Below are 25035 nucleotides of genomic sequence, written 5' to 3'. Positions count from 1 at the left end.
AGACCCCAGAGCGTCACATCAGAGCGCTGATGACACAGAGCAGCAGAACACGCACACACTCACAGCACCCTGAGCCGCAGTGTAGCAGAGACCACAGAACCAGAGCGTCAGCTGTCCTGCGGCCCCGCGACGGCGGTCCGGTGTAACCCCCGGGGGCCCTGGAGGGGCTGCGCCACACCACCTCCTGACAGGGGCCACTTACCCCCCTGGCATACTAACTGTAACACATCATAATAAAGGTCACTCGCACATTGCAACAGCCTGGGATGGGGGGTGGTGCCCGGCGATGAACACGGCCTGCTGCCGTGGGGGCACGGTTTTGGCCAAGCTCCTGCGCATCCAGACGGCCAAGAGCAGGAAGACCAGCTGCGTCCGTCCATCTGTCCCCAGTCTGTGCAGATGGGCCTGGGGGGTGGGGGTCTTCACAGGAGCGTCGTCAGCCCCGGAGCCTGTGCTCACAGTGGCCCCCCCACTCTGGGCAGGGCCCTTGGGGGCACCAGGCGGCTCCGTCCGGTGTAGGTAGGCAGCTGGGAGGCCCGGGGGGGGGCAGCTGAAACACAGATGGGGCATGAGGCCGGGGCCAGGGCCGGGCAGGCGTCGACACGCAGCTGCACTTGGAGCCCCCCCACCCGCCCCAGGAGACTCACCTGTCTGTGCCGCCATCGGGGGGGGCAGGGGCCCCAGTGTGGCCGCCCTGCCGCCATGTTTGGGGATGCCGGAGGGGGGGGTCGGCCGCAGAGCCGGGATGGCGGTTCTCCGGGCCTGGGGACGCCGGTCCGGTCCGGGTGGGGCGCATCTCTTGGCTGCACCCGGGTTCCTGCACAGCTCCGACTGCAGCGGGAAAAATACATGTGTGACAGAGAGAGGCTGGACAGCATACACAGACACGCACACGTCAAACAGAAGTGTTGAGTGAGAGTCAGTGAGTGTGTGTGTGAGAGTGCGTGTGCGTCAGGGAGTTGTGCGTGTCTGTGTGCAGCTCGAGGGTATTGTGTAGGTATGGGTACCTGGTAGGGGTGGGGGGCGCTGCTGGGGGCCGGTTTCCTCATGGCTGAGGATTCGAGAGCCCCTTGGGGGGCATCGGCGGCGGCGCTCGTCTTCCTGGGGGGCTTCTTCCCGTCTTCCAGCTGGGGTCGGGGTGAATTCAGGGGGTTCGGCCGGGCCTGCTTGCCCTCCGTGTCTGAGCTGCCCGGCGCCGTGGGGGGCGTGGTGGCCGGGGTTGGGGGGCTGCGGGGCGGAATGAGGGGTGCCCGGGTGAAGCTGGGGGAGAGCGCGCCAGGGCGTCTGGCAGGGGGGGCCCGAGAGCGGGGGCCAGCTGTGTCTGTCACCATGGCAGCCCTGGGCTGTGGCAGAGGGGGTTTAGCTGCCTTGCTGGGAGCCGGTCTGCTGGGAGGAGGCTGGGCCCTGCCTGTGGCCTTGCCTGTGGCCTTGCCTGTGGCCCCGCTGCGGGGCGGAGACTGACCGCTCGGGGGGGCAGCGGGGCAGGAGGGCCCCTCGGCCATGGGTGCTGGGGAGATGGAGGGCAGCAGGTCCTTCACCGGACTGTCTCTCACCACATAGGTCTCCCGGCGCGGGCAGCGTGGCTCCGCCCCCCCGCCGTTCTCTTTGCGCGCGCCGCGACGCAGTTGCCGGGCCAGACGGTTCGCCTCCAGGGATATCTGCTCCAGCCGCTCTGCGCTCAGGGGGCTCCAGCTCGGCGCCCCGGCCCCCCTGGCCCCCTGCAGAAGCTCCGCCTCTGGGACGTTGAGGTCCAGAGTCTTCGCCACACAGCGCCCGGCGAGCCGCACTGGCCCCACCAACACCTCCTCCTCCTCGCAAGCGTCCTGCAGCTCCCGACTGCAGCGACACACAGAGACACACTCTTATTAACATGGGTTTCATCATTTCATTGTTAGCACACAAGCTGTACCAGAATGAGTGGAGGTTGAAGACGGTACCTGTCTGACGGCGAGTCGAGGCTGAAATCAAACGTCTCCTCTGTTATGAAGCGCACGTCTGAAAGAGAGAGAGCAGGCGGGTCACACCTCCACTGCAGAGCCACAGAGTTCAGTTCAACTTAGGGAACCTCTTATCTTATGGAGCAACCAACTTCATCAGTTACACAATTTAAAAAGTAAAATGTAAGAAAATTATTACTCAATGGAGAATTTAGTAATTGAGGGTTGAGATCCACTGTATTATGGGATGTGCAGCTTCATAACACAGCTCGTCACTTTGTACACCCCCATCGTGTCAACATGTTGATGGAGGTGCGTCCTTACCTTCCCCCGCCAGCAGCTCCATCCCGCCGGGCGGCTGAGCAGGAGAGCGGGCTGCAAACACAAGCACACAGCCGGGTGAGCTTCACCAGTACACCGCAGACCTGCTCACTACACACAGGCCGCACAGCTGTCTGCTCTGTGACTGGTGGACGAGGCCGTGCGGGTCCGGCTGCTGTGCTGGTTTGAATCTGGAGACTCTGGCTCCTGATTGGCTGCGCGGAGTTCCGTGCCGCCCGGACTGATTAAGCAGGAACACCCGGCACGCTGGAGCGGAAACGAGCTCACGGCTGCGGCAGACAACAGCGCCGGCGCGAAGCAGACACATGTCTGCGGGTTTTACAGTCATTGTCACATTGCCGTGTTTAATACGGCGCTCAGAGCTCTGCCTGGCCGGCCCGGTACCTGTGCGCTGTGCTCGACTTGCGTCAGACGGGAAGAGGGTCATTGCCGTACCGCAGCGCAGGAAGTGCCGGGGTCCGCGCCTCTGCGCTGTTCATGCTGCTCCAGTGATCTCCGAGCAACATGGCCGGGATCCCGCCGGACTCATGGCAGCCCGCCACCGTCTCTCTGGACACGACGTGAGTGCCGCCGCAGAGCCGGCCCGGCTGCGTGTCTGCTGGAGCTCCGGCGCGGCCAACAGTGGTGACTCGTAGTGCAGAATCCTTGAGCGGCCGACGTCTTGTCTTACGTCCTGTGTTATATCTAGACATGCTGCCTTTTTTCCGTTGCCTCATGTAGATTCATGTTTTGTTTTACTTGTTAACATAACGCCTTTTCTAACAATATACGTAAACAAATGTATTAATAATTATAATAATAGCTCATAATATAGTTCCGGACTACAAAATTAGGGTGGTAGTTTTTATCTGTTCACACAGCCATAAACATGTTAATCAGATGACTGAGGTGATGAGTGTGTGCGTGCTATGAGCAGTGTGTAATAGTGAGCAGTGTATAGTGAAGTGTGTGCTGTGCTTCAGGATGGGCACCATCGTGCTGGAGCTGTACTGGAAACACGCCCCCAAAACCTGCAAGAACTTCGCTGAGCTGTCCAGGAGGGGCTACTACAATGGCACCAAGTTCCACCGCATCATCAAGGACTTCATGGTCCAGGGGGGCGACCCGACTGGCACCGGTGAGCCTGAACGCACACGCACACACACACCCACACACCAAATGTGCCGGGGTGGGGTGAGGTCTGTGCTGATGGCTGTGGGATGTTGTTGCAGGACGGGGGGGAGCCTCTATATATGGCAGACAGTTTGAAGACGAGCTGCATCCAGAACTCAAGTTCACAGGTACCGGTACTGTTTCATTGTATTGCTACTGCAGTGGTGTTCCAGTCTGCGTGAGCCGTGTTCAGTGCTGCCGTGTCTGCAGTGCCTTTGTCACGCAGCGAGTTGTGCGTAGAGTGGATACTTCTCACAATACAGAGAGGATGGTTCCTGATACCAGAACACTGTTTTACCCGAGGTCTGTGGTATGATGACTCGCTCCCTATGCTATCATTAAGACACAGGCTGCATTTAATCATTATTTATATTTCATTTCTTTTGCTTGTCCTTTGTATTCTGTTCATTAATGCAATGTTTATTTTTAATAGATACCTGTACTGAAGATTTGTTTTTATTATTTTACATTTGCACTGGTGGCTGCTGTGCTCGTGACCGCAGCACAGTGTTGTCGGTACCTCTCGGGGACGCGGCAGGGGGTCAGCTGGTACGAACCTGTGTATCTGTGTCCTCAGGCGCTGGTATCCTGGCGATGGCCAACGCCGGCCCCGACACCAATGGCAGCCAGTTCTTCCTGACGCTGGGGCCCACGCAGTGGCTAGATGGCAAGCACACCATCTTCGGGCGCGTGAGCCAGGGCCTGTCCGTGGTCAACCGCATAGGCATGGTGGAGACCAACACCCAGGACCGGCCCGCCGACGACGTCAAGATCCTCCGGACCTCCCTGCCCTGCTGACCCGGACCCTCAACCTCTTGTCTTCATTTTATATCGTTTGTACAGTGAACACCCCGGCTGAACTCAGACCCACGACCTCTACCTGAATAAAGTCTTTTTACAGAATTTTTAATCTTTCTCTTTAGTCTCTCATGTGATCATTGATCACCAATTATGATTATGATTATTATTATTTATTTCTTAGCAGACGTCCTTGTCCAGGGTGATTTACAAAACACAGGAGCAATACAAAGTGCAATAATACAGTGCAGTACAAGGCATAATACATGTTACTAATTCTAATTTACACAAGTGTATACGAGATGTACAGTAAACAATATGAGGTCTTATATCCTAGATTGTAAAACCTGATATGTGCAGACAAAATGTGAAGTCGCAGTCAAGGGCCAAGGGAGAGGGAGCATAGAAGAAATCAAAATAAACAATACAAAATGGTGTATAATTGCTATCATAAAGGAGAGTAAAGGACTAAATTACAAGTGCTGTCGGAAGAGATGCGTCTTGAGTTAGCGCCGGAATGAGGTCAAGGACTCGCTGTTTTGACTTCGGTGGGCAGGTCGTTCCACCACTTAGGGGTCAGGGATGAGAAGGAGCGGCTCTGGAGGAAGGGGAGTGGAGAGGAGGCAGAGTTAGTCTTCTGGCACTGGAGGAGCGCAGTGGTCTGGAGGGGATGTATGGAGAGACGAGTGACTGAAGGTAGCTTTGTGCAGTGTGGTCCAGACAGCAGTAGGTGACGGTCAATGTCTTGAACTGAATGCGTGCCGCTATCGGGAGCCAGTGGAGGGAGCGGAGCAGTGGAGTAGCGTGTGTGAATCGGGCAGAGAGACACCAGACGAGCCGCAGAGTTCTGGATGAGCCGGAGCGGCGGGTAGTGGATGCAGGCAGGCCGGCCAGGAGGGAGTTGCAGTATCCAGGCGGGAGAGGATCAGGGACTGGACGAGCAGCTGAGTCGAGTAGTCGGTGAGGAAGGGACGGATCCGGCGTATGTTGCTCAGGAAGAATCTACAGGTGCGTGTCAGCGTGGTGATGTGCTGGGTGTAGGAGAGCGCAGGATCGAGGGTGACTCCTAGATTTTTAGCAGAAGAAGGAGAGTGCGAGTGCATCCAGGTGGAGATAGCAGAGAAACAGGAAGAGATGCGAGTGGGGATGAGAGGGTCAGAAGAGGGAAAAGACAGGAAGATCTGGGCATCATCAGCATAGAAGTGGTAGAAGAAACCATGGGATACGATGAGGGGGCCCAGGGAGCGAAAGAGAGAGTGTAAAGAGAGAACAGGAGCGTGCCCAGGACGGAGCCTTGGGGAACGCCTGTGAGGAGAGGTTGGGGGTGGATGAGGAGCCTCGCCATGTCACTTGATAGGTCCGGTCGCTGAGGTAGGAGGAGTACCAGGTGAGAGCAGTCCCAGAGATTCCAAGGTCAGCGAGGCAGGAGAGGAGGATGGAGTGATCAACGGTGTCAAATGCAGCGGAGAGATCAAGGAGGATGAGGACTGAGGAGAGGGAGGACGCTCGAGCACAGCTGAGGGAGTCAGTGACAGCCAGGAGAGCCGTCTCAGTAGAGTGAGCTGTGTGGAAGGCGGATTGCAGAGGATCAAGAAGTGAGTGATGAAAGTGGTTACATTATGTGTTCTTTTCTTGGCATATGATGTGTATATCCACATACAGAATGTGGTTTAGGGTTGGATTCAGTCTTCATTCCAGCTTTTGAGTTAATTTGTAATTATTTAGGAACATAACAACATAAGAAAGTGTCCAGTCAAGAGGAGCCCATCCGCCCCATCGTGCTCGTTTGGTGTCCATTAATATCTAAGTGATCAAGGATCCTATCCAGTCTGTTTTTGAATGTTCCCAAATTGTCTCTTCAGCCACATCGCTGGGGAGTTTGTTCAGATTGTGACGCCTCTCTGTGTCTTGAATGCCTTGAAGCCCAATTTCCATTTGTGTCCCGGGTGCGTGTGTCCCTGCTGATCTGGAAAAGCTCCTCTGGTTTGATGTGGTTGATGCCTTTCATGATTTTGAAGACTTGAATCAAGTCCCCACGTAGTCTCCTCTGTTCCAGGGTGAAAAGGTTCAGTTCCTCAGTCTCTCAGTAGGACATTCCCTTCAGACCTGGAATAAGTCTGGTTGCTCTCCTCTGAACTGCCTCTAGAGCAGCGATATCTTTCTTGAAGTGTGGAGCCCAGAACTGTCCACAGTATCCAGATGAGCTCTAACTAGTGCATTGTACAGTCTGAACATCACTGCCCTTCTACACTTTTGACAATATACCCCAGCATTGCGTTTGCCTTTTTTATTGCTTCCCCACATTGTTTGGATGGAGAAAGTGAGGAGTCCACGTAGACTCCTAGGTCTTTCTCATGCGTTACTTCATCTAGTTCTAATCTTCCCATAGTGTAATTTAACTGTTTTATGGATGGGACCGCATTATTTAATATAGGATCATTCACAACAGACAAAAATGAAACCACACTATCGCACCGTAACCAGATATATTCTTCTACACCAGAGACTCATAGGGCCCAGACTCATTTTGGTGCTAATTTGATGAAGTTGCCCCGAATTCGGTGGAACTACGCAGACCATCTTATCCTACAATCTCCCTTCGTGTTTGTTTTGCTCATGCTCATCAAGTGAATCACTTTTAATCGCCTGCTACAGGTAGAAATGCATATTTACTGAACACATAATTAACGTGCAATGCATATTATGAGTTAAATGATATTTCCAGTAAATCTGAACACGGTATATCAGATCGGGAATGTATTATATTGATACAAGATGTATGCTATTTGTCTAAAAGTGTTCGGGGAAAACCAAAATAAAACAATGCACATGTAAAGGAGGCTGTTTATTCACTGGACCTTCTTTAGGAGCGCTTCTGAAGTTTTAAGAGTACGGATATTTAAATCTAAGCAACAACAGCAACAACAACAACAACAACATAAACAGGTCAATTGAACACACTCACTACCTAGTTACTACAGTGGATGGTACTAATGTAGTTAATGCCAAATACAACAAACCAACTGGCTGAAGACTCTCAAAATATTCTGCCAACTGAACTATTCATAATTAAATATTACATTAAATTATTTAAAATCTTTTTATTTATTTATTTTTTGCAACAAAGCCAGTTCCATCCCTAATATATTACACATGGTGGGGCAGAGACTATATGTCACTTTAGTATTACATTGCAAATAAATATTTGGGTAAACTGAACGTATACTAAATTAATGAATGCTTATTGATATACACTCGAGTCTTTTCCCTTAGACAAGGGGATTTCAAGAACAAAGAAAACTTACATTAAAAAAGAGAAAAACATCTTAGAATTTGTCATTAGCTTTGGTTAGCACACTGAAATGTGTAATTAAAACACACTGTCAGCAAATAGGTTACATTTTCCATACGATGTTGAATACCTAGTTTCCAGAGGTGTAAATCATATATCTACAATAATAATCAATAATAATTCCAGTACAGCCTTCAATACATTCTAAATGATTTCAGAAAGTTTGTAATAATACGACACTCGTTTTCATCATGTAAAACACGGATCAACCTGTACTGTGTATTTGTAATGTTGAGGTTGCAAAACTCAGGACTAAAAACAGTTAAAAAGGAAAACCCAGTTTCATTATTGGGATGAAAGTGCACTGGGGTCCCACACTGCCCTGCTTTCAGACTCGCAGCACACAACCCGCGCCGCTGGCAGGCAGTCGGGTCTTTAATGTGAGTAAGGATGCAGTTTTCAGCTTCACTTCAGAAATACAGAACCATCGATATCAACAGCTAAACCTCGGAATATAATGTGGGCATTCACAACACTGTTAAATGTACAATTGCAAATTACTTTAGCATTATTAATGAACCCGTTCAGTTTCACTTCAGAAATAGATTTCAAATGAGCAGTTATTAACCGATACTGACAGCACTGCTGAGCGTCCCAATCCCTCACCTCACTGCCGGTCCGCACCTGCCCTGTCCGCGGCGCTGGTGTGCGGCTGCGCAGGGCGGCGGGCCAGGCGTGCACCCCGGAACCAGCATAAGGAATGACAGGGGCCTATGTGGGCGGGGCCTGTATGGGCGGGGCCAGGTACGACGCGGGCTCCATGGCGACCAGAGCAACAGTGCGCATTGTGACGACATGGCGCGCGGCGGCGGTGAGCGGCTCGGTTTCGCTCAGAGAGCAAAGCGCGGCCTGCTGTGTGTGTGTGTGTGTGTGTGTGTGTGTGTGTGTGTGTGTACGTGCATGTAGAGCTTTGTTTCTGTGCTGAAATCTTGTGTATAATGTCATCTTGTATGGTGTCTAATCATCATCGGATTACTAATCATACTAATGTGATGTACTTATGTAACTACCTGAAGCTTTATCTAAGACAACTCACCATCAGACAACATTGTAGACATTGACACAGAGTAGCAACATGGACTCAGCGCACACTGACACAGGAGCACAGCACAGCGACCTCCACACCGCAGGTGCACAAGAGCAGGGCCACGGCGAGTCGGATCAGTGCTCACCTCTGTGTTTCTGATCTCTGCAGGGAGGAGTGTGTGCTTCGGGAGCTCTCAGGAGCGCCGGCTGTTCCCGTCTCACTGCGCCCCCGACCGGCTGGGTAACACGCTGGCGCCTGTGCTGGGGGCCCCTCACCGCGGCCCCGGCTGCTACAAGAACCACACCGTGAGTGCCAGGCCCGGCGGGGCGGAGGGGTACTAACAACACTGCAGCGACGCTGTCCGTGTCCCTCACTCCGTCTCTCCCCGCTGCAGGTGGGCACCGTCGTGTATGAGCTGGAGAAGAAACCAGAGAGCCGGCGGGGATACACTCTGGCGGCTCGGACCGCTCCCCGCTTCCTGCCCACTGCACAGGTACGTCCCTGGGCCCCCCACGGCCGGCACAGCAATCAGACACACACATACACACCCCACACCCGTCTGTGAGTCTGTGTGTGAGTGAGTGAGTGAGTGTCAGCGAGTCATTGTGTAAGTGAGTCTGTGTCTGTGTGTGAGTATGTGTGTGTGTGTGTGTGTGTGTGTGTGTGTGTGTGTGTGTGTGTCTGTCTGTTAGCAAGTCTGTGAGTGAGTACGTGTGTCTGTCAGTGAGTCATTGTGTAAGTGAGTGAGTGAGTGTCAGTGAGTCATTGTGTAAGTGAGTCTGTGTGAGTGTCAGCGAGTCATTGTGTAAGCGAGTGTGTGGTCTCTGTCCTCTTGCGTATCTTGGTGATGACCTCATCTCTGTGCTGCAGACCGTCACCCCATCGCCCCAGCAGTACCAGCAGGACTGGACCCGCCCGCGCCCCCAGCAGGCCGGAGCCACACCCTTCTCCTCCAGCTCCCCAAGGTTCCTGCGCCGACGCGCCGAGGGGAACCCTAATCCCGGGTACGAGAGCGGCAATGCAGCACTGCGCCTGTATAGGATGTCACGCTGTAGTCTGACCCCACGGTGCATTGCACTCCAGTGAGGACTGCAGTCAGTTAGAAACTTTCCAGACTGAGACCATGAAGACCCGTCACTTATACCAGCTCTCCCTCCGTGTGCGTGTCTGTCTGCATGTGTGTATTCAGGCCGGGGACATACAGCCACGACACGCCCCGAAACAGCAAGGTCTCCTGGCCGATGAGGTTCGGCGCTCCGGACTGGAGCCAGGTGCCCCTTCTGGAGAGGAGGACCCTGAGGGCGGAGGTATGGGTGTCCGATGCATTGCCTGCCCACAAAAACACTGGAGTCCTCAGCATAGGCAAAGCTCTCCCAAGTGTGTTTTAAATTCCTGCATTATTTCTCTCCCTCTCTCTCAGCTCTTTTGTGACAAGGAGTTCCGCAAACACAAGAACCGGGTTGCCTACTTCAGCCTGTTCTACACCTGAGGCCCCCGCACGCCCTGCACACACCCACAACAGCTGATATAATCCATAGCTGTAATTATAAACACACTAGTATGTTATTGTAATAGAAATAAAAAAACAACTTACTTTAAATAAGATGACTTGGAAAGCTTTTTCACACCTAGTTTTCATCTCTGTTTTAGATTGAGAGGGAACATGCGAGTTTGTGCATGTCACACTGTGTGTGTGTATATCAGATTGTGTACGTGTCACACTGTGTGTATATTAGACTGTGTACGTGTCACTGTGTGTGTGTATCAGACTGTGTGTCACACTGTGTATGTCACACTGTGTGTGCGTGCGTCACACTGTGAGTGTGCATGTATATCAGTCTGTTTGCGTGTCACTGAGTATGTGTCACACTGTGTGTGTGCATATGCATATCACTGTCACACTGTACGTGTATTTCAGACTGTGTACGTGTCACACTGTGCATGTGTGTGCGTGTGCGTCAGTGTGCGTGTTTCAGACTGTGTGCGTCACACTGTGTGTATGTGCATGTGTGTGCGCGTCACACTGTGAGTATGTGTGTGCGCGTGCCTGTCAGTGTGTGCATCACACTGTGTGTGTGTATCAGACTGTGTGCGTGTCATACTGTGCGTGTGTGTGTGTATCAGACTGTGTGCGTGTCATACTGTGCGTGTGTGTGCGCGTGCATCAGACTGTGTGCGTGTCATACTGTGCGTGTGTGTGCGCGTGCCTGTCAGTGTGTGCATCACACTGTGTGTGTGTATCAGACTGTGTGCGTGTCATACTGTGCGTGTGTGTGTGTATCAGACTGTGTGCGTGTCATACTGTGCGTGTGTGTGCGCGTGCATCAGACTGTGTGCGTGTCACACTGTGAGTATGTTTGCGCGTGCCTGTCAGTGTGTGCATCACACTGTGTGTGTGTATCAGACTGTGTGCGTGTCATACTGTGCGTGTGTGTGTGTATCAGACTGTGTGCGTGTCATACTGTGCGTGTGTGCGTGTCACTGTGTATGTGCATGTGTGTGCGTGTGTCACACTGTGTGTATGTGCATGTGTGTGCGTCACACTGTGTGCGCGTGTGTATCAGACTGTGTGCGTGTGTCACACTGTGTGTATGTGCGTGTGTGGCTCATTCACTGTGTTTGAAATAAGAGTTAAGTCTTGCATTTGTACAAATTTTAATGTTGCTTCTTTCTTTTCTTATCTAATTTACAAAAAATATGACATATTTTCAATCAGGAATAAACAAAAGTCAACCAGAAATATATATTTATATACATTTACACATATTTCAAGGGATGGATTAAAAAAAAAAAAAAAAAAAAACATACTTTCACTTTTGGCCAGAGACACAAACTGCCCGGCGCCTTGGAGCGCAGCGGCCCGTCACAGGTGATGTCACAGGATTCACCCAGCGACTCAGGCAGGAAACCAGTGCAGAGCAGGAGTCGGAGCCAGTCACTGGGAGCGGTGGTCTCCTCCAGGGAGAGGACGGGGCTGTGCGGGGGGAGATCACCGGGCCCCGGTGCCCCTCCCAGGAGACGAGCGGGGAGGAGACCCTGCTGGTCTGAAGACGAGGGGCATCACGGCACGGCCGCACGCCTGGAGACCACAGCAACACAGACAAAACAAAGACACAAAAATCACACTAACTGGCACAACAACAACCGCAAACAAACACACTCTCTCTATCTCTCTCTCACCATCATTTCTTCCTGCGCACTTTGGGCTTCTTGACAGGCCGCAGGTATGGGTTGTCGATGAGGTTCTCCTCACTGGCCTTGCCCTGCGGCAGGGTGCCCCCCTGTGGCAGCATGGCGTTCTCCTTGTCGGCACCTGGCTCGTCCTGCGGCGAGAGACACGAGTGAGCGGGAGACAAGAACAGTGCTGGGGAGCATTGTGTGATCGATTGTTCCAGACACAGGGCAGGGCCCGGCCGGGCAGTATCGCTTTTCCCTGTAACACTGAGGTGTGTGGAGAGTGAGGGGCCATGGGGGCGGGGTTCTCACGTTGCCAATGCCCCCAGGCGTGTTCTCGGTGTCGGTCTGGTCGTCCTGCTCCGAGGAGTCCGTCTCCTCCAGCTGCTGCAGCTCCAGCTCTGACGGCAGCAGGGCGCTCAGGTAGGGGATGGAGCTGGGCCTCGCTGCGATCACTGCACACAGAGAAGGGGTTACTGCACTCTACTGCACACAGAGAAGGGGGAGGGAGACCAAGGGTTCTTGCACTGCACAGCAAGTGATGGAGAGAGAGAGAGAGAGAGAGAGAGAGAGACACAGAGGGAGGGAGTGGGGGAAGAGAGAGGTAGCTGCTGTGTGGAAGAGAAGAGAGTGGGGGGCTCTCACGGGGGAAGGCGGTGATGTCATCCTTGAACAGGCTCTGTGTCTCTCCGGTCTTGGCCATGAAGCGTGTCAGAGCGCGCTCCACATCCCGCCGCTGCGTCGCCGCTTTCTCACGCACCACCTGGTACTCCGACACCGGCTCCCGGAACGTCTGCAGGGCACGGCACAGCGCTCACACACACGGCACAGTGCTCACACACACGGCACATCATGCGGCACAGAGCTCACACACAGACACAGATTGTGGCGTGTGTGAGCTCTGTGTGTATTTCTGTTTTCACAATCTCATTTGTACAACAAACTCAGCACAACAAAGATGGTCTACAATCACCAACACATCCAGACCCTGACTGAAAGTAAGCGTTGAGTTGCAGAGTTTCTACCTCCTCTGTCGTGTTCAGCTTTAACAGTATGATGATCAGCACTGACTGTTTTCAGTTCGAACAACACACCCGTTTTCTTTTCTTTGTCTCGTCTCCTCTCCTCATTGGCGAGAGGAGTTCTTGCAAGCGACTAATCCTATATTTTTCTCCCGCTCTCCTTGTTGGGACGGTGTTAGGAATCTCACATTGTGTCTGTTAATGTTGAGCTACATTATGTTGTGATGTACAAATAAGGCTATATTTTCAAATGCAACCCATTGACTCAAATACAAATGACTGAAAATGGAGAATCTCAAATACTAGTGTAAACATAATTGATGTTTTTGCAAATTCTTATCAATACTAAATACAGTCAATGAGTGACTGTCAAACAGGAAACAATTTGCAACTTTTCAAATACAAAATTGAAACAGTATTTGATGTCAAATTTGTCATGGTATCTGACCCAGGTCTGACGCACACTGCCTCACACACTCACACGCATGCACGCACGCACACGCTGCCTCACACGCGCACACTGACATGCTGCCTCACACGCGCGCACACACACACACGCTGCCTCACACGCACCCCAGCCTTAACCCACCTTTATGCCCTCGGCAATACTCATGCAAACCAGACCCCAAGTGTCACCTCTTACCCCTCTACCCTGCTGTACACTGGGGCCCCTCTCTTACCCCTCTACACTGTGCAGCAGTAAGTCTGTTGAGAGTCACTCTGGGAAGGAAGGCATCGGCTTCACAAACATGAGTGAAGCTCGTCACATGCAGACAGTTTCCATTTTTTTTTTCTCTCTCTCTCTCCCTCTCCCTTCCTAAAACAAGAGCTTCTCCTCCTCTCGCTCTCCCTCTCTGCTCTCCCTCTTGGGCCCCTCCCCCAGTGTCTCACCGGTGTCTTGATGTAGGTGTGGGGGTCGGGGAAGTCGGGGAAGTGGCTGGGGATGTGATGGGGGTGCGTGCGCTTCTGCCCAGCCGTCAGCGCCCTGGGCACCACAGGGGGGTTGGTCACCGGCGCTGCGGAGACAGAGTCACAGCATCAGGACCCCTGGGATGAGCCAGCCCGGCCCCCTGACAGCAGACTTTGCATCAAACTACTAAATAGGTACAGCTTTGGACCGGCCGGCGGCCCAGGACAGAGTCAATAAACAATATGTACCCCCACCAAGTCAATAACGTTTACTAAAACAGGTATTTAACACTATTAATAATAATAATAATAATAATAATAATAATAATAATAAATAGGTAAATCCACAGCCAGAACAGTCCCAGCCACTGTTAACACCACAGATCTGCTGACAAGTGACCCCTGACCCCTGACCCCCCAGTACCCACGTGCAGTGATGACCATCCTTTGCGAGCGCTTGGCGTACACGGGCAGCGTGTCCACATTGAATCCTGCAGGCAGAGGGATAAGGACACGTCAGACAGAGACACACGGACACACACACCCTGCTTCCAATCAATCAACCAATGAAATGTGTTCTATATAGCGCCTCTCATACCAAAACACCCCCCAGGTATTTCACATTAAAGACAATAAGATTTACATCCGACCCCTGCCCTGCTTACCCATCTCCACCAGGGTGACGACAACATCGGACAGCGTGGGCTGTGTCCGGGCCGTGTGTTCACAGTACGCCTTGGCACAGCGGCCCACCTCCGAGATGTCTGCAGAGACAGGGTCACAGAGAGGTCAACCCCCTGCACCTCCAACACCCCAATCTGGAGCAAGCCAACACATACACACAGTACACACACGACGGGGGAGAAACAGACACAGGCGTGTTTCTGCAGTCACGTACAGCTCTGGATCATCTCTGTGAGCGACTCCACGGCCGCCCTCTCCGACGCCTCGAAGCCCGACTCTGTGAGCAGCGAACTCACCACCACCTGCAGGGTGCGCCGGCGCGCCAGCTGGTAGTTCTCCGCCGCGCTGGACGAGCTCTTCCCACTGGAGGAGCGCTGAGGGTGAGAGGGGTGGCAACATCAGCCCTGCACCCACCACTGCGACTGCTTTACAACAATCACTCCACGCATCTCTACCCAGGAGAGAGGCCCTTCTCAACGGGCTGCCCCGGAGAGAGGGAGGGAGAGCTCGACACCCAGCGACACACAGGTCTAAACACTGAGAGAAACACAGAGCAGAGACGGACAGACTCCTCCGGCACACCAGACACGGCTGCAGGACAGCATCAATCTCTGGAGACCACGACTTAAGGCCCGGCCCAACAGCTGCCTCAGTCCAGTGTGATACAGTGTGGCACAGGACAGTCCAGTCCAGTCAGTGCAGTGTAGGACAATCCAATCAATCAGTGCAGTGGAGTACAGTTCAGTCCAGTATGTGTAGTATATTGCAGTACAGTGTATTACTGCAATTCAGACACTACAGTCAGTTAGTGCCGTGTAGTACAGTATAGTAACAGCGCAGTACAGTTCACTGCAGTGCAGGTCAATGCAGGCGAGGTGTTTGTAGAGCCAGGTCGGTGGGTTAGTGGAGCTGTGGTTGACATACAGAGGCGTGGAGGGTTTTGGAAACAGAAGTATGTCTGTTGATTGAGTTATAATGTTTCCATATATAATATACTGCGGTGTTGTTTGTTTACTTCTTGTATTATTGGAGCTCAAAAGAGAGCCAACTCAGTCAAACGACGAATCCGGAACTGGCTCCACTTCGATTGCACCAATCAGCGCATTCGGAGGGCGGGACTACAGACATGCTATCAACAGCGGCCTCGGCGGGCCTCGGCGGGCCACGTCCACTGCAGACGGACAGACCCGCGGCCCCTCCGGCACGCAGCGCTGGCAGGACTTGGCACCGGCCCGGCCCTCTCTCCCCTCTCTCTGGGTTTAAAACACACTCGGACGGATCTAAAATTCAGATACTTACCGATCCTGTGACGAGCGCCCCGCTCCCCACTACAGCAGGGTCCGCCATCTTCACGTTCTGCGTGGCCCGCGTGTGCGTAACGCCCGCCAGGAGGTCTGGGAAATGTAGTCCGTGTTCTCCTCCCACCAATACAAGCGGAATACCAATTCATACAGAAACTCATATTGATTAATGACGCATGTTTAGGGTCCCATAAAACCCAGATATATAACTAGTTCTGTAAAGTGAGTCAAAGCGTGTGCAGTAAAGTGTTGTGCTTCTGTTCCAAAAGTGTTCCTCACCGGGTTAGTACTTACATGTTTAAAGAAGTTTGCTTTTAAAATTACTTAATTAATGTTGGCCATGCTAAGTGAGTGTGTGTGTCAGTGCAGTGCAGTGCATCTCTGTGTCAGTGTGGTGTTTGTGTGTTTTTGGACAGTGTGTCACTGTGTCTGTGTCAGTGGTGTGCGTGCCACAGTGGGCAGAGTGTGGAGGCCCTGTGTGTTGAACCCACAGCCACTGCTGCACAGCTGAGGGCCGGACAGCTGACTAGGCCTCCCTGTCTCTGGAGAAACAAGTGACTCACACCAGGACTCCCCAGGACCAGGCTGTTTCTGTCATTTCCTCATTTAAATTAATTCATATACATTAATATCGTTATTATAACTTCACACATTTTGTTCGATTTCGAAACTCTTTTCTGTCTTTCGCTTCCTTCAGGTGGCGGAACGCCCCTCACCGCCTACACCAGCTCGATTCCCCGCACAAACATGGCCGCTGCTCGGCCTCCATTGGTTCGCAGAGGGGCTGACGTCAGCTGACATATAAATACCCAAACTTTGAGCGCCCGGTAGTGGGTCGGACCGGCGGGCTGCAGGCGGACAGGCAGGGGGTCGCAGCGGCACCGCGGATGTTTGGAGTTTTTCCCCACTGAAAAAGCCAAGACAGCGCTGTGCGTCCGGATCAGGACCGAAGCGGATCGTTTCCTGACGGGCAGAAAGCCACCCCCCCCCTCGCCTCCGGTCGCTCAAGCACAGCAACCCGCCCGCCGACCCACAGTTCCGGGGCAGCGGCTCTTTCCCTGCGCCCTGCGAGCCCCCGACACTGAGGAGCCGCGTCCCACAGCGGTGACCCCGGCAGGAGAGAGAGAATAGCTCGTGTCAGTCCTCCCCGCCGCCGGGGCCGCATCCCAATGGACCTCGTGTGTCTGGAAGACTGCCGGCTCCAGCCCAGCCCTCCCCGCCGCCACTGCCCGGCGGCGGTGCAGCCCGTGGCGGTCGTGCGGGCCCACACGGACCCGGCCCTGACCCGGGACGCCCGGGTGCTGCGCAACCTGCTCCTGCTGGAGGAGAAGTCGCCGCCCTGTCACTCGTACTTCGCCCGCGTCCAGACCGACATCCAGCCGCACATGCGCAAGATCCTGGCCGAATGGATGCTACAGGTACTCGGAACCCGTCCTGTCAGTGCGTTTGTGCCGAATTTTGTGTGGGCCGAACCGGGTCGTCCCTATTAACTCTTATGAAGTGCTTTCATGTATAAGGGCTGGATAAAGGAGTCTGCCAATCAATACATACGAATGTAATGTAGGCTTTAGTCGATACAGAATAATGATTATTAGTGCGATTACGTCAGAGCCGGGAAGGTGGTGTCATCTGTTCACTTCCGCTTTGCTGCCGCTCATGACGTGTTAGTTTCCTTTTTAAGCCGGCGAGCATTATTGTTACAGCAGCAGCCTGTGTCAAATGACTGACGTATACAATCTTTTTTTGCTTTTTTTATGCAACGTATTTCATGGTTTCAGTTTATTCCCATCCGGGAGTTTTACAGCAGGAACACAGGATTTTTAGTACAACCCATAAGACCATGAGTGTGAGAGTGTGGGTGTGCTGGAGAGTGACCGCTGTGCTCCCTGGCCAGGTGTGTGAGGAGCAGAAGTGTGAGGAAGAGGTGTTCCCTCTGGCCATGCGCTACCTGGACCGCTACCTGTCCTCCTTCGCCGTGTCCCGGACCCGGCTGCAGCTGCTGGGCGCCGTGTGCATGCTGCTGTCCTCCAAGCTGCGCGACACGGTGCCCCTGACCGCCGTGCAGCTCTGCGCCTTCACAGACCACGCCGTGACCCTGCGCCAGCTGCTGGTAACCACCTGGGGCTGGGGCTGTTCGAGGGTACAGAATCTGGGAGGGCCCGGGGCTGGGGAGTGGGTCAGGGGCTCTACTGGGACAGGCTGCAGTCAGGGGGCGAGTGTGTGACTGGGACTGTGTTGCAGGACTGGGAGCTAGTGGTGGTGTCCCGGCTGCGCTGGGACCTGGCGCTGGTGGTGCCCTCGGACTTCCTGGAGCTGATCCTGCAGCGGCTGCCCGACCTGCCGGCAGCTCAACACGGCCTGGTGCGCAAACACACCCATATCTTCATCGCACTGTGTGCCACGGGTATGGGCCAGCACTAGCTCGCCATTGCACACACACGCATGCGCACACGGTCAGACAGACACACTGCTGGTGTGACACGCACACGCGTGATGTACGGCTCTCCTGCCTCTCCCCGCAGAGCTGAAGTTCTCCATGTACCCGCCCTCCATGATCGCCTCGGCCAGCGTGGGAGCGGCCGTCCGTGGCCTGCGGCTGCCCGACTCTGCGCTGGACAGTGATGCGCTGATGGAGCTGCTGGCCAGGGTCACTGGCTCGGACGTGGTGAGGGTCTGCGTGTTCGTGTGCGTGTCTGAGCGAGTGTCGGCGTTGAATGAGTGTCCGGACCTCTCCCTCTCTCCCCCAACAGGACTGCCTGCGCTCGTGTCTGGAGCAGATCGAAGATGCTCTGAAGCAGCACCTGCCGCCGGCCGCCCCACCCGAGCCCCGCTGCCCCAGCTCCCCCCAGCCCAGCCCCGCCGGGACCCCCACCGATGTGCGTGATGTGCGCCTGACGCCCCCCTGCCTCGCGCCGGCCCCGTGAGGAGACGCATGGGCTCCAGGTCGCAGTTCTGTTCCATGTTCAGGGATTTACACAACAGAACCAAGAAGAGAAAAAAACAACTTTTCCACTTGATGAGTTTGTTCTTTCTGTTACTGTTTATTTTTATATTGTTTGTCTTCCAAGCATTGGACAGAGACCCGTCCTGTGGGGGGGGTTCTGTCCCGTGGGCTCCTGGCCCCGCCCGAGCAGCAGACCTCAACTGCCCCCTGCGCCGCCCGGTGCCCGGCTGCCCCTCCGCAGGCCAGAGCGACTGGACGCTGACCGCCACCCCCCAGGACATTACAAACAAAGATTTATATAAGATTAAAACAAAAAAGAGGGAGCTGCTGTTACTGTCATGAAGTTGTACAAATATTTTAAATAAAACATATTTAATGACTGCTGGTGGTTTGTGAGATTTAAATGCCAGACATTTCAGTGTATTCAACATTTTACTTTCTCCTTATTTCATATGGATGAAGAGGGGTGTCAGTGGCTTTTATCAGCTCTTTATTATTGTTACTGTGCAAACTCCCCCTCCCCAGTGCTGCTGCGCTCTCCTCCACCCCCTGCAGCTGACATGACACACAACACACACACACACACACACACAGGAGTTTCCCCGTATCCTCCCTGTCACTCTCAGGGGGTTCCACACAATTCCCCAACCCCACAGTTCCTATGATGCAGCCAGGCCATCCTGTGCCTGAGTGAACCGCCCACACACACCCCGTTGGAGGCACTTTGCCCCGCTGTGGGGAGCTCCATCCTCTCTACTGCCCCCGAGGACAACGGGCTGCTCTCGTGCTGGTGGGCCGCGGTGCAGGCCGGGCCCAGTCTAGTCCATCGCCGGGGCGGGGGGTGCAGTCTCCAGGTCCCGTGAGGTGGAGTTCGTGAGCTCCCGGCGCACCTCAGCGGAGATCTGGGGGTGAGGGTGCACCTTGAGCAGCTCCAGCAGCGCCGCCTTCTGCTCCGAGGCCAGGTCCTGCTTGTAGCGCTGCGCCAGCGTCAGCAGGCTCTGGTGCCACAGCACGGGCAGCGCGCGCCGCTCACTGCGGAAGCGCAGGAAGTGGAAGACCAGTGCGTCCAGCACGCGGAAGGGCAGCGCGTAGCTCTTGTCCAGCAGCAGCCGCAGGAAGATGCTATTGGCGCCCGTGTAGTCCATCTCAGCCAGCTTCAGCATCGCGGCGCTGCGGGGGGACGGGGGATACAAACAGTGAAGACCAGAGATCTGGTGCTCACTCTCAATCTTTTTCAATTGCCAAAGCATTATTGAAATTATAATATTTCAATAATAAACAATACAGAAAATACATATGTATATATCCCTCTCCTCCTCTCTCTCCCTCCCTCCCTCTCTGTCCTCTTACGCTCTCTGTCCCTGTCTCTGTCTGTTTGTCTCTGTCTCGTACCTGGAGTGCAGCACGGGGATGGAGCACTTGGTCAGGATGCTGCCGATGATGATGGCCTCTCTTAGGGTGCAGGTCCCGGACTCACACAGGGGGATCAGGATACCTGAGAGAGAGAGAGAGGTCTGTCAATAACCATTAAGTTCATTACTGCTCACTGACTATACGTCTTGTCCCATCACCCTGGACCAGCCTGTCCCTGTTGACACTTAGTGATGCCCATCAACCTTGTCGAGTTGAGTTGAGAGGGAGGAAGCGGGTGGGGTTTGCCAGTGTGTGTGTGTGTGTGTATGTGAGAGAGAGAATGTGTGTACATGTGTCCGTGTGTGAGTGTGAAAGTGTTGTGTGTCGCCGGCGTGCTGACCTTTGAACCAGGCCCCGGGCTTGAACAGGGCCTTCTTCAGCGCGCTGTACAGGTGGAAGTTGAGGCGCTTGTACTCTGCGATGTCGTCTCGCACCCGCGGCAGCAGCACCAGGTTGTAGAAGCGCTGGGCCATGCGCTCCTTCAGGTTAGAGGAGAAGATCCTGCGGGACAGCAGGGGGCGACAGTGAGCCAAGAGCGTTATACACACGCACACGTCACACACATATTAGGGGTGTACATTTTTTTATTGAAATCGCAGATCGATTGAAACGAGCGCTTGATTTCGACCATCGGATTTAAAGACGGGATCGCGATGTATACGTCAGCAAAAACAAAACGACAGCAGATTCCTCAACACTAGAGCCACACAGCGGCTGTGCACCTGATAGAGCTCTCTGGATCAATACTCGCTGCAGCCACTGTGTGCTCGTGTGCACAGTCTTTGTTTCAGGGCTGGCTGGCGACAGGCACCAGTGAAGATGCTGCCAGGCTGCTCGGGCAGCCCTGTTGAAGTCTGCTTAGATATGTGCATACCGATTTAAACACCAGTTCACACAGCTGATGGTGTGAAGTATATTTTATTATTTGTTTTTCCATTGATGTATATGCGCTCATTTTGAAAAAATAAGAAACACTTCAACATGCAATGCAGAGGCAGCGTTTCTGCCCTGAACATGTTTTGTGAAGTTCATATGCAAATCTAGAACTACTTACAGTCCATTAAAGTGCGTTTCATAAGCCCCGACTGCGAAGGCACTGTTAATACACGGTCAGTGTTGATTCCTGGCTGGCAGCGTTAAAATCAAAAAAGGTTTTTCATTTGGAGATCTTTTAATCCTTTTATGAATGATTGCCTTTTAAAATGATTTTTAAAAATGAAAAATGAAAGATTTAGTTGTTTGGGTTTTTTTGGTTTAGTTTTGTTCTTTTTTTTTGTCAAATACATTGATCGTTTGGATTTAATTTTAAATGCATTGGACCGTTTTGGTTTGTTTTTTATTTTTACCATTTCAATTATTTTTTTATTTGTCCGGTGCATTTTCAGTTATTTTCAATGTATTTGACTCTTTTGTTGGTAGAATTTTTTGCTTTAATCACTAGTTTGTTTTATTGTTTTGTACACGTTTATTTGAAGTTCAGTATTTTGTTTACGTTAATCACTAAGATTTAAACATTTTTAAGTGATTTTAAGAATTCATTTTTTTTTAATTTTAATCACAAGTATTTTAAAATGTGTATGAATGTTTTAATTTTGAAATGTAAAATATTTATACCAATAAAACAGTATTTGGAGACAAGTGTGTGAAGAAAAATAACAAAAAATCGAATCGTGACATTATTATTGAAAGTCAAATTGAATCGAAAATTAAACATAAGCAATCCCCCCCCACACAGAATCCCCCCCCCCCCAAACACACACACACACAATCACACCCCCCCACGACACACACACACACACACAATCACACCCCCCCACGACACACACACACACACAATCACACCCCCCCACGACACACACACACAATCACACCCCCCCACGACACACACACACACACACAATCACACCCCCCCACGACACACACACACACACACAATCACACCCCCCCACGACACACACACACACACACACACAATCACACCCCCCCACGACACACACACACACACACACACAATCACACCCCCCCACGACACACACACAATCACACCCCCCCACGACACACACACAATCACACCCCCCCACGACACACACACAATCACACCCCCCCACGACACACACACACAATCACACCCCCCACGACGCACACACACAATCACACCCCCCACGACGCACACACACAATCACACCCCCCACGACGCACACACACAATCACACCCCCCCACAACGCACACACACAATCACAACCCCCCACGACACACACACACAATCACAACCCCCCACGACACACACACAATCACACCCCCCCACGACACACACACACAATCACACCCCCCCACGACGCACACACACAATCACACCCCCCACGACGCACACACACAATCACACCCCCCCACAACGCACACACACAATCACAACCCCCCACGACGCACACACACAATCACACCCCCCCACGACGCACACACACAATCACAACCCCCCACGACGCACGCCCTCACCGCGTGGCTTGGTACATGGCGGCGGCGCTCCAGCTCTCGGGCTCGGTGATGTACAGGACCTGCTCCCAGTTGGACAGCGCCGGCACGATCTTAAATGCCTTGGGCAGCTTCCCACTGCGGTACCGAGACAGCACCTGCACTCAGAGAGAGAGAATGCTGACTGCCTATCGCTCCCCGGCACCGGCCGGCCTGACTGCTGTAGCTCTGTCTGGACATGGATGTGAGAGAGATGCTCCGAGGAAGGGGAACAGAGAGAGAGAGAATGTCTGTGGAAAATACCTGCACACTTTGTCCTACTGTGTAGTATTTACTCTGCATCTTGACTGCATCTGTAAAAGCTTTGTCAACACTTACACTACTCATGCCAATAAAGCTCGTTTTGAATTGAATTGAGAGAGACGGTGAGAAAGAGAGAGACAGCGATGCTCCCCTCACCTCCTTCACGCCCTTGTACACCTCGAGGACCCGCGGGTCCAGCTGTGGCATCGGCCGGCCCGACACCTCCGACATCACCGTCTCCACCTCCGTCTGCTTCTCTGTCAGCTTCTCCAGGATGATGTCAGCCAGCGTGCGCCTGGAGGGGCACAGGCACAGAGACACGCAGTCACAGGACGAAGCAGACACGCACACGCACAGACAGAGACACGCACACACAGCAGAGGGTTGATTAAAAACAACACTTACTCTTTTTCTAGTAGACCAGATTATTATTATTATTTGAAAAAAATGAATACATATATACGGAGTGGCTCAAATTAACATTAAGATAATGAATGCACTATGACTGGCTTGGGTCGGTACCTGAGTGGCGGGTTCTTGTTCATGAACATCTGCATGGCCTTCTCGTCCTCAGGGTCCACCTCCACCTCCGCCCCCCCTTCGCCCTCGTCCTCGCCCCCCTGGCCCAGCGCCGGCCACTCCTCACCCTCTGAGTCCGAGTCCCGGGATCCGGAGCCTGCAGGGCAGCAAGCACAGCCGGGTCAGAACCGGGTCAGGGCCGAGAGCCTGCTGAACCGGAACACCAGAACTGGACCAGGACTGACACGGCACACTGCCTCCCTGCCTGCCTCTCTCCATACCCACCCGTCTCTCTCCCTCTCTATCTGCCAGCATACATCAATGTAAATATGTCCAACTGTTTATTTGTTTGTCTCTCTCTGTCTGGCCATCTCCATACATGTCCCTGTCTCAGTCACTGTCTGTTTGTTTACATTTGTCCCTCTGTCTCTCTCTCTCTGCTGGCATATATAAATGTATGTCCCACTCTTTATTTCAGTGCCTCTGCCTGCCTGCCTGCCTGCCTGCCTTCCTTCCTCGCTCTCTCTGTCCGTCTGTGCATGTGTCCCTGTGTCCTAGTCTCTGTCTGTGTACATGTGTCCCTCTGTCCCAGTCTGTGTATGTGTACATGTGTCCCTCTGTCCCAGTCTGTGTCTGTGTACGTGTCCCTCTGTCCCAGTCTGTAGTGTACGTGTCCCCGTGTCCCAGTCTCTGTGTGTGTGTATGTGTGTCCCCGTGTCCCAGTCTCTGTGTGTGTGTATGTGTGTCCCCGTGTCCCAGTCTCTGTGTGTGTGTATGTGTGTCCCCGTGTCCCAGTCTCTGTGTGTGTGTATGTGTGTCCCCGTGTCCCAGTCTCTGTGTGTGTGTATGTGTGTCCCCGTGTCCCAGTCTCTGTGTGTGTGTATGTGTGTCCCCGTGTCCCAGTCTCTGTGTGTGTATGTGTGTCCCCGTGTCCCAGTCTCTGTGTGTGTGTATGTGTGTCCCCGTGTCCCAGTCTCTGTGTGTGTGTATGTGTGTCCCCGTGTCCCAGTCTCTGTGTGTGTGTATGTGTGTCCCCGTGTCCCAGTCTCTGTGTGTGTATGTGTGTCCCCGTCTCTGTGTGTGTACATGTGTCCCTCTGTCCCAGTCTCTGTCTGTACACTAGTCCCTATATCTCACCCAGCACCGTGGTGGGGGCGCTCTTGTTCTCCGGCCCTCTCTCCAGGCCGTACTCCAGCTCCAGCTCCTCCTGCTGGATGCGGGCCTGCTCCAGGATCCGCCGGGACAGTCGCTCATCCACGTACTCGTCCTCGGCCTCCTGCCGCCGATCTCGGCTCTTCACCCGGCCGCTCTGGCGCACCGCGTCGCCCTGCAGGATCTGCTCGGCCAGGGCCATGGTGGCTCCTCTGTGCGCCTCCTCTCCTCCTCCTCCTCCTCCTCTTCCTCCTCCTCTCAACCTCTTCACTTTGGGCATGTGTGCCGCTTTTGGTGACCCGTCTGTCGTGTCTGTGCTCGGTTCTATGCAGCGGACCTGCCGGCTCTATCCGCACACGGGTCTGGACTCGATCACACACGTGTGTCCTGCGTGCTGCCCCGCACTGTCATGGCGGCAGGGTGCCCCGCACAATCATGACCACAGGCACCGGAAAACATATTAATTTTATTTTTTAAAACATGTTTTGTATATTGTAAACTAGTCTAAGCCTTTCGATTGTCTTGTGCGTTACATT

The 25035-nt window shown here is 53.3% G+C and overlaps 6 protein-coding genes across 7 annotated transcripts; 3 read left to right on the top strand and 3 right to left on the bottom strand.

Moving 5' to 3' along the window:
• Positions 1-240: 240 nt before the first annotated feature.
• Positions 241-2457, bottom strand: LOC136750488 (proline/serine-rich coiled-coil protein 1). The gene is made up of 4 exons (XM_066705646.1): positions 2262-2457; positions 1938-1995; positions 1008-1836; positions 241-831 (listed from the first exon to the last, which is right to left on the bottom strand). The coding sequence occupies exons 1-4, from the start codon at positions 2281-2283 to the stop codon at positions 241-243; spliced, it is 1500 nt and encodes a 499-aa protein (XP_066561743.1). The 5' UTR covers positions 2284-2457.
• Positions 2458-2566: 109 nt separating this feature from the next.
• ppil1 (peptidylprolyl isomerase (cyclophilin)-like 1) lies at positions 2567-4334 on the top strand. Of its 2 annotated transcripts, XM_066703035.1 has the most exons (4): positions 2572-2839; positions 3242-3396; positions 3491-3559; positions 4009-4334. In XM_066703035.1, exons 1-4 carry the CDS (start codon positions 2784-2786, stop codon positions 4227-4229), a joined length of 501 nt encoding a protein of 166 aa, XP_066559132.1. In that variant the 5' UTR covers positions 2572-2783; the 3' UTR covers positions 4230-4334. The 2 variants fall into 2 exon arrangements, with proteins under 2 accessions (XP_066559133.1, XP_066559132.1); XM_066703036.1 differs by lacking the exon at positions 3491-3559 and having other exon boundaries at positions 2567-2839.
• A 2976-nt stretch (positions 4335-7310) lies between these two features.
• LOC136749091 (ciliary microtubule-associated protein 3) lies at positions 7311-10205 on the top strand. Its single transcript, XM_066703033.1, has 6 exons — positions 7311-8392; positions 8777-8913; positions 9003-9101; positions 9479-9612; positions 9798-9915; positions 10029-10205. The coding sequence occupies exons 1-6, from the start codon at positions 8377-8379 to the stop codon at positions 10095-10097; spliced, it is 573 nt and encodes a 190-aa protein (XP_066559130.1). The 5' UTR covers positions 7311-8376; the 3' UTR covers positions 10098-10205.
• A 1041-nt stretch (positions 10206-11246) lies between these two features.
• taf8 (TAF8 RNA polymerase II, TATA box binding protein (TBP)-associated factor) lies at positions 11247-16129 on the bottom strand. The gene is made up of 9 exons (XM_066703029.1): positions 15697-16129; positions 14612-14771; positions 14379-14477; positions 14142-14204; positions 13696-13820; positions 12428-12575; positions 12095-12237; positions 11789-11931; positions 11247-11687 (listed from the first exon to the last, which is right to left on the bottom strand). Exons 1-8 carry the CDS (start codon positions 15742-15744, stop codon positions 11791-11793), a joined length of 927 nt encoding a protein of 308 aa, XP_066559126.1. The 5' UTR covers positions 15745-16129; the 3' UTR covers positions 11247-11687; positions 11789-11790.
• Positions 16130-16456: 327 nt separating this feature from the next.
• On the top strand, positions 16457-19023 carry ccnd3 (cyclin D3). Its single transcript, XM_066703028.1, has 5 exons — positions 16457-17116; positions 17593-17808; positions 17940-18102; positions 18221-18363; positions 18449-19023. The coding sequence occupies exons 1-5, from the start codon at positions 16868-16870 to the stop codon at positions 18620-18622; spliced, it is 945 nt and encodes a 314-aa protein (XP_066559125.1). The 5' UTR covers positions 16457-16867; the 3' UTR covers positions 18623-19023.
• Positions 18716-24985, bottom strand: bysl (bystin-like). The gene is made up of 7 exons (XM_066703022.1): positions 24485-24985; positions 23351-23504; positions 22985-23123; positions 22550-22683; positions 20396-20556; positions 20035-20137; positions 18716-19812 (listed from the first exon to the last, which is right to left on the bottom strand). The coding sequence occupies exons 1-7, from the start codon at positions 24777-24779 to the stop codon at positions 19461-19463; spliced, it is 1338 nt and encodes a 445-aa protein (XP_066559119.1). The 5' UTR covers positions 24780-24985; the 3' UTR covers positions 18716-19460.
• Between the last annotated feature and the right edge of the window lie 50 nt (positions 24986-25035).

Source organism: Amia ocellicauda, chromosome 5, assembly GCF_036373705.1.
Source record: "Amia ocellicauda isolate fAmiCal2 chromosome 5, fAmiCal2.hap1, whole genome shotgun sequence".
In the NCBI taxonomy this organism is placed as follows: Eukaryota; Metazoa; Chordata; class Actinopteri; order Amiiformes; family Amiidae; genus Amia; species Amia ocellicauda.
Note: the sequence above shows the minus strand (reverse complement) of the source record. Positions and strands in the feature narration are given on the sequence as shown.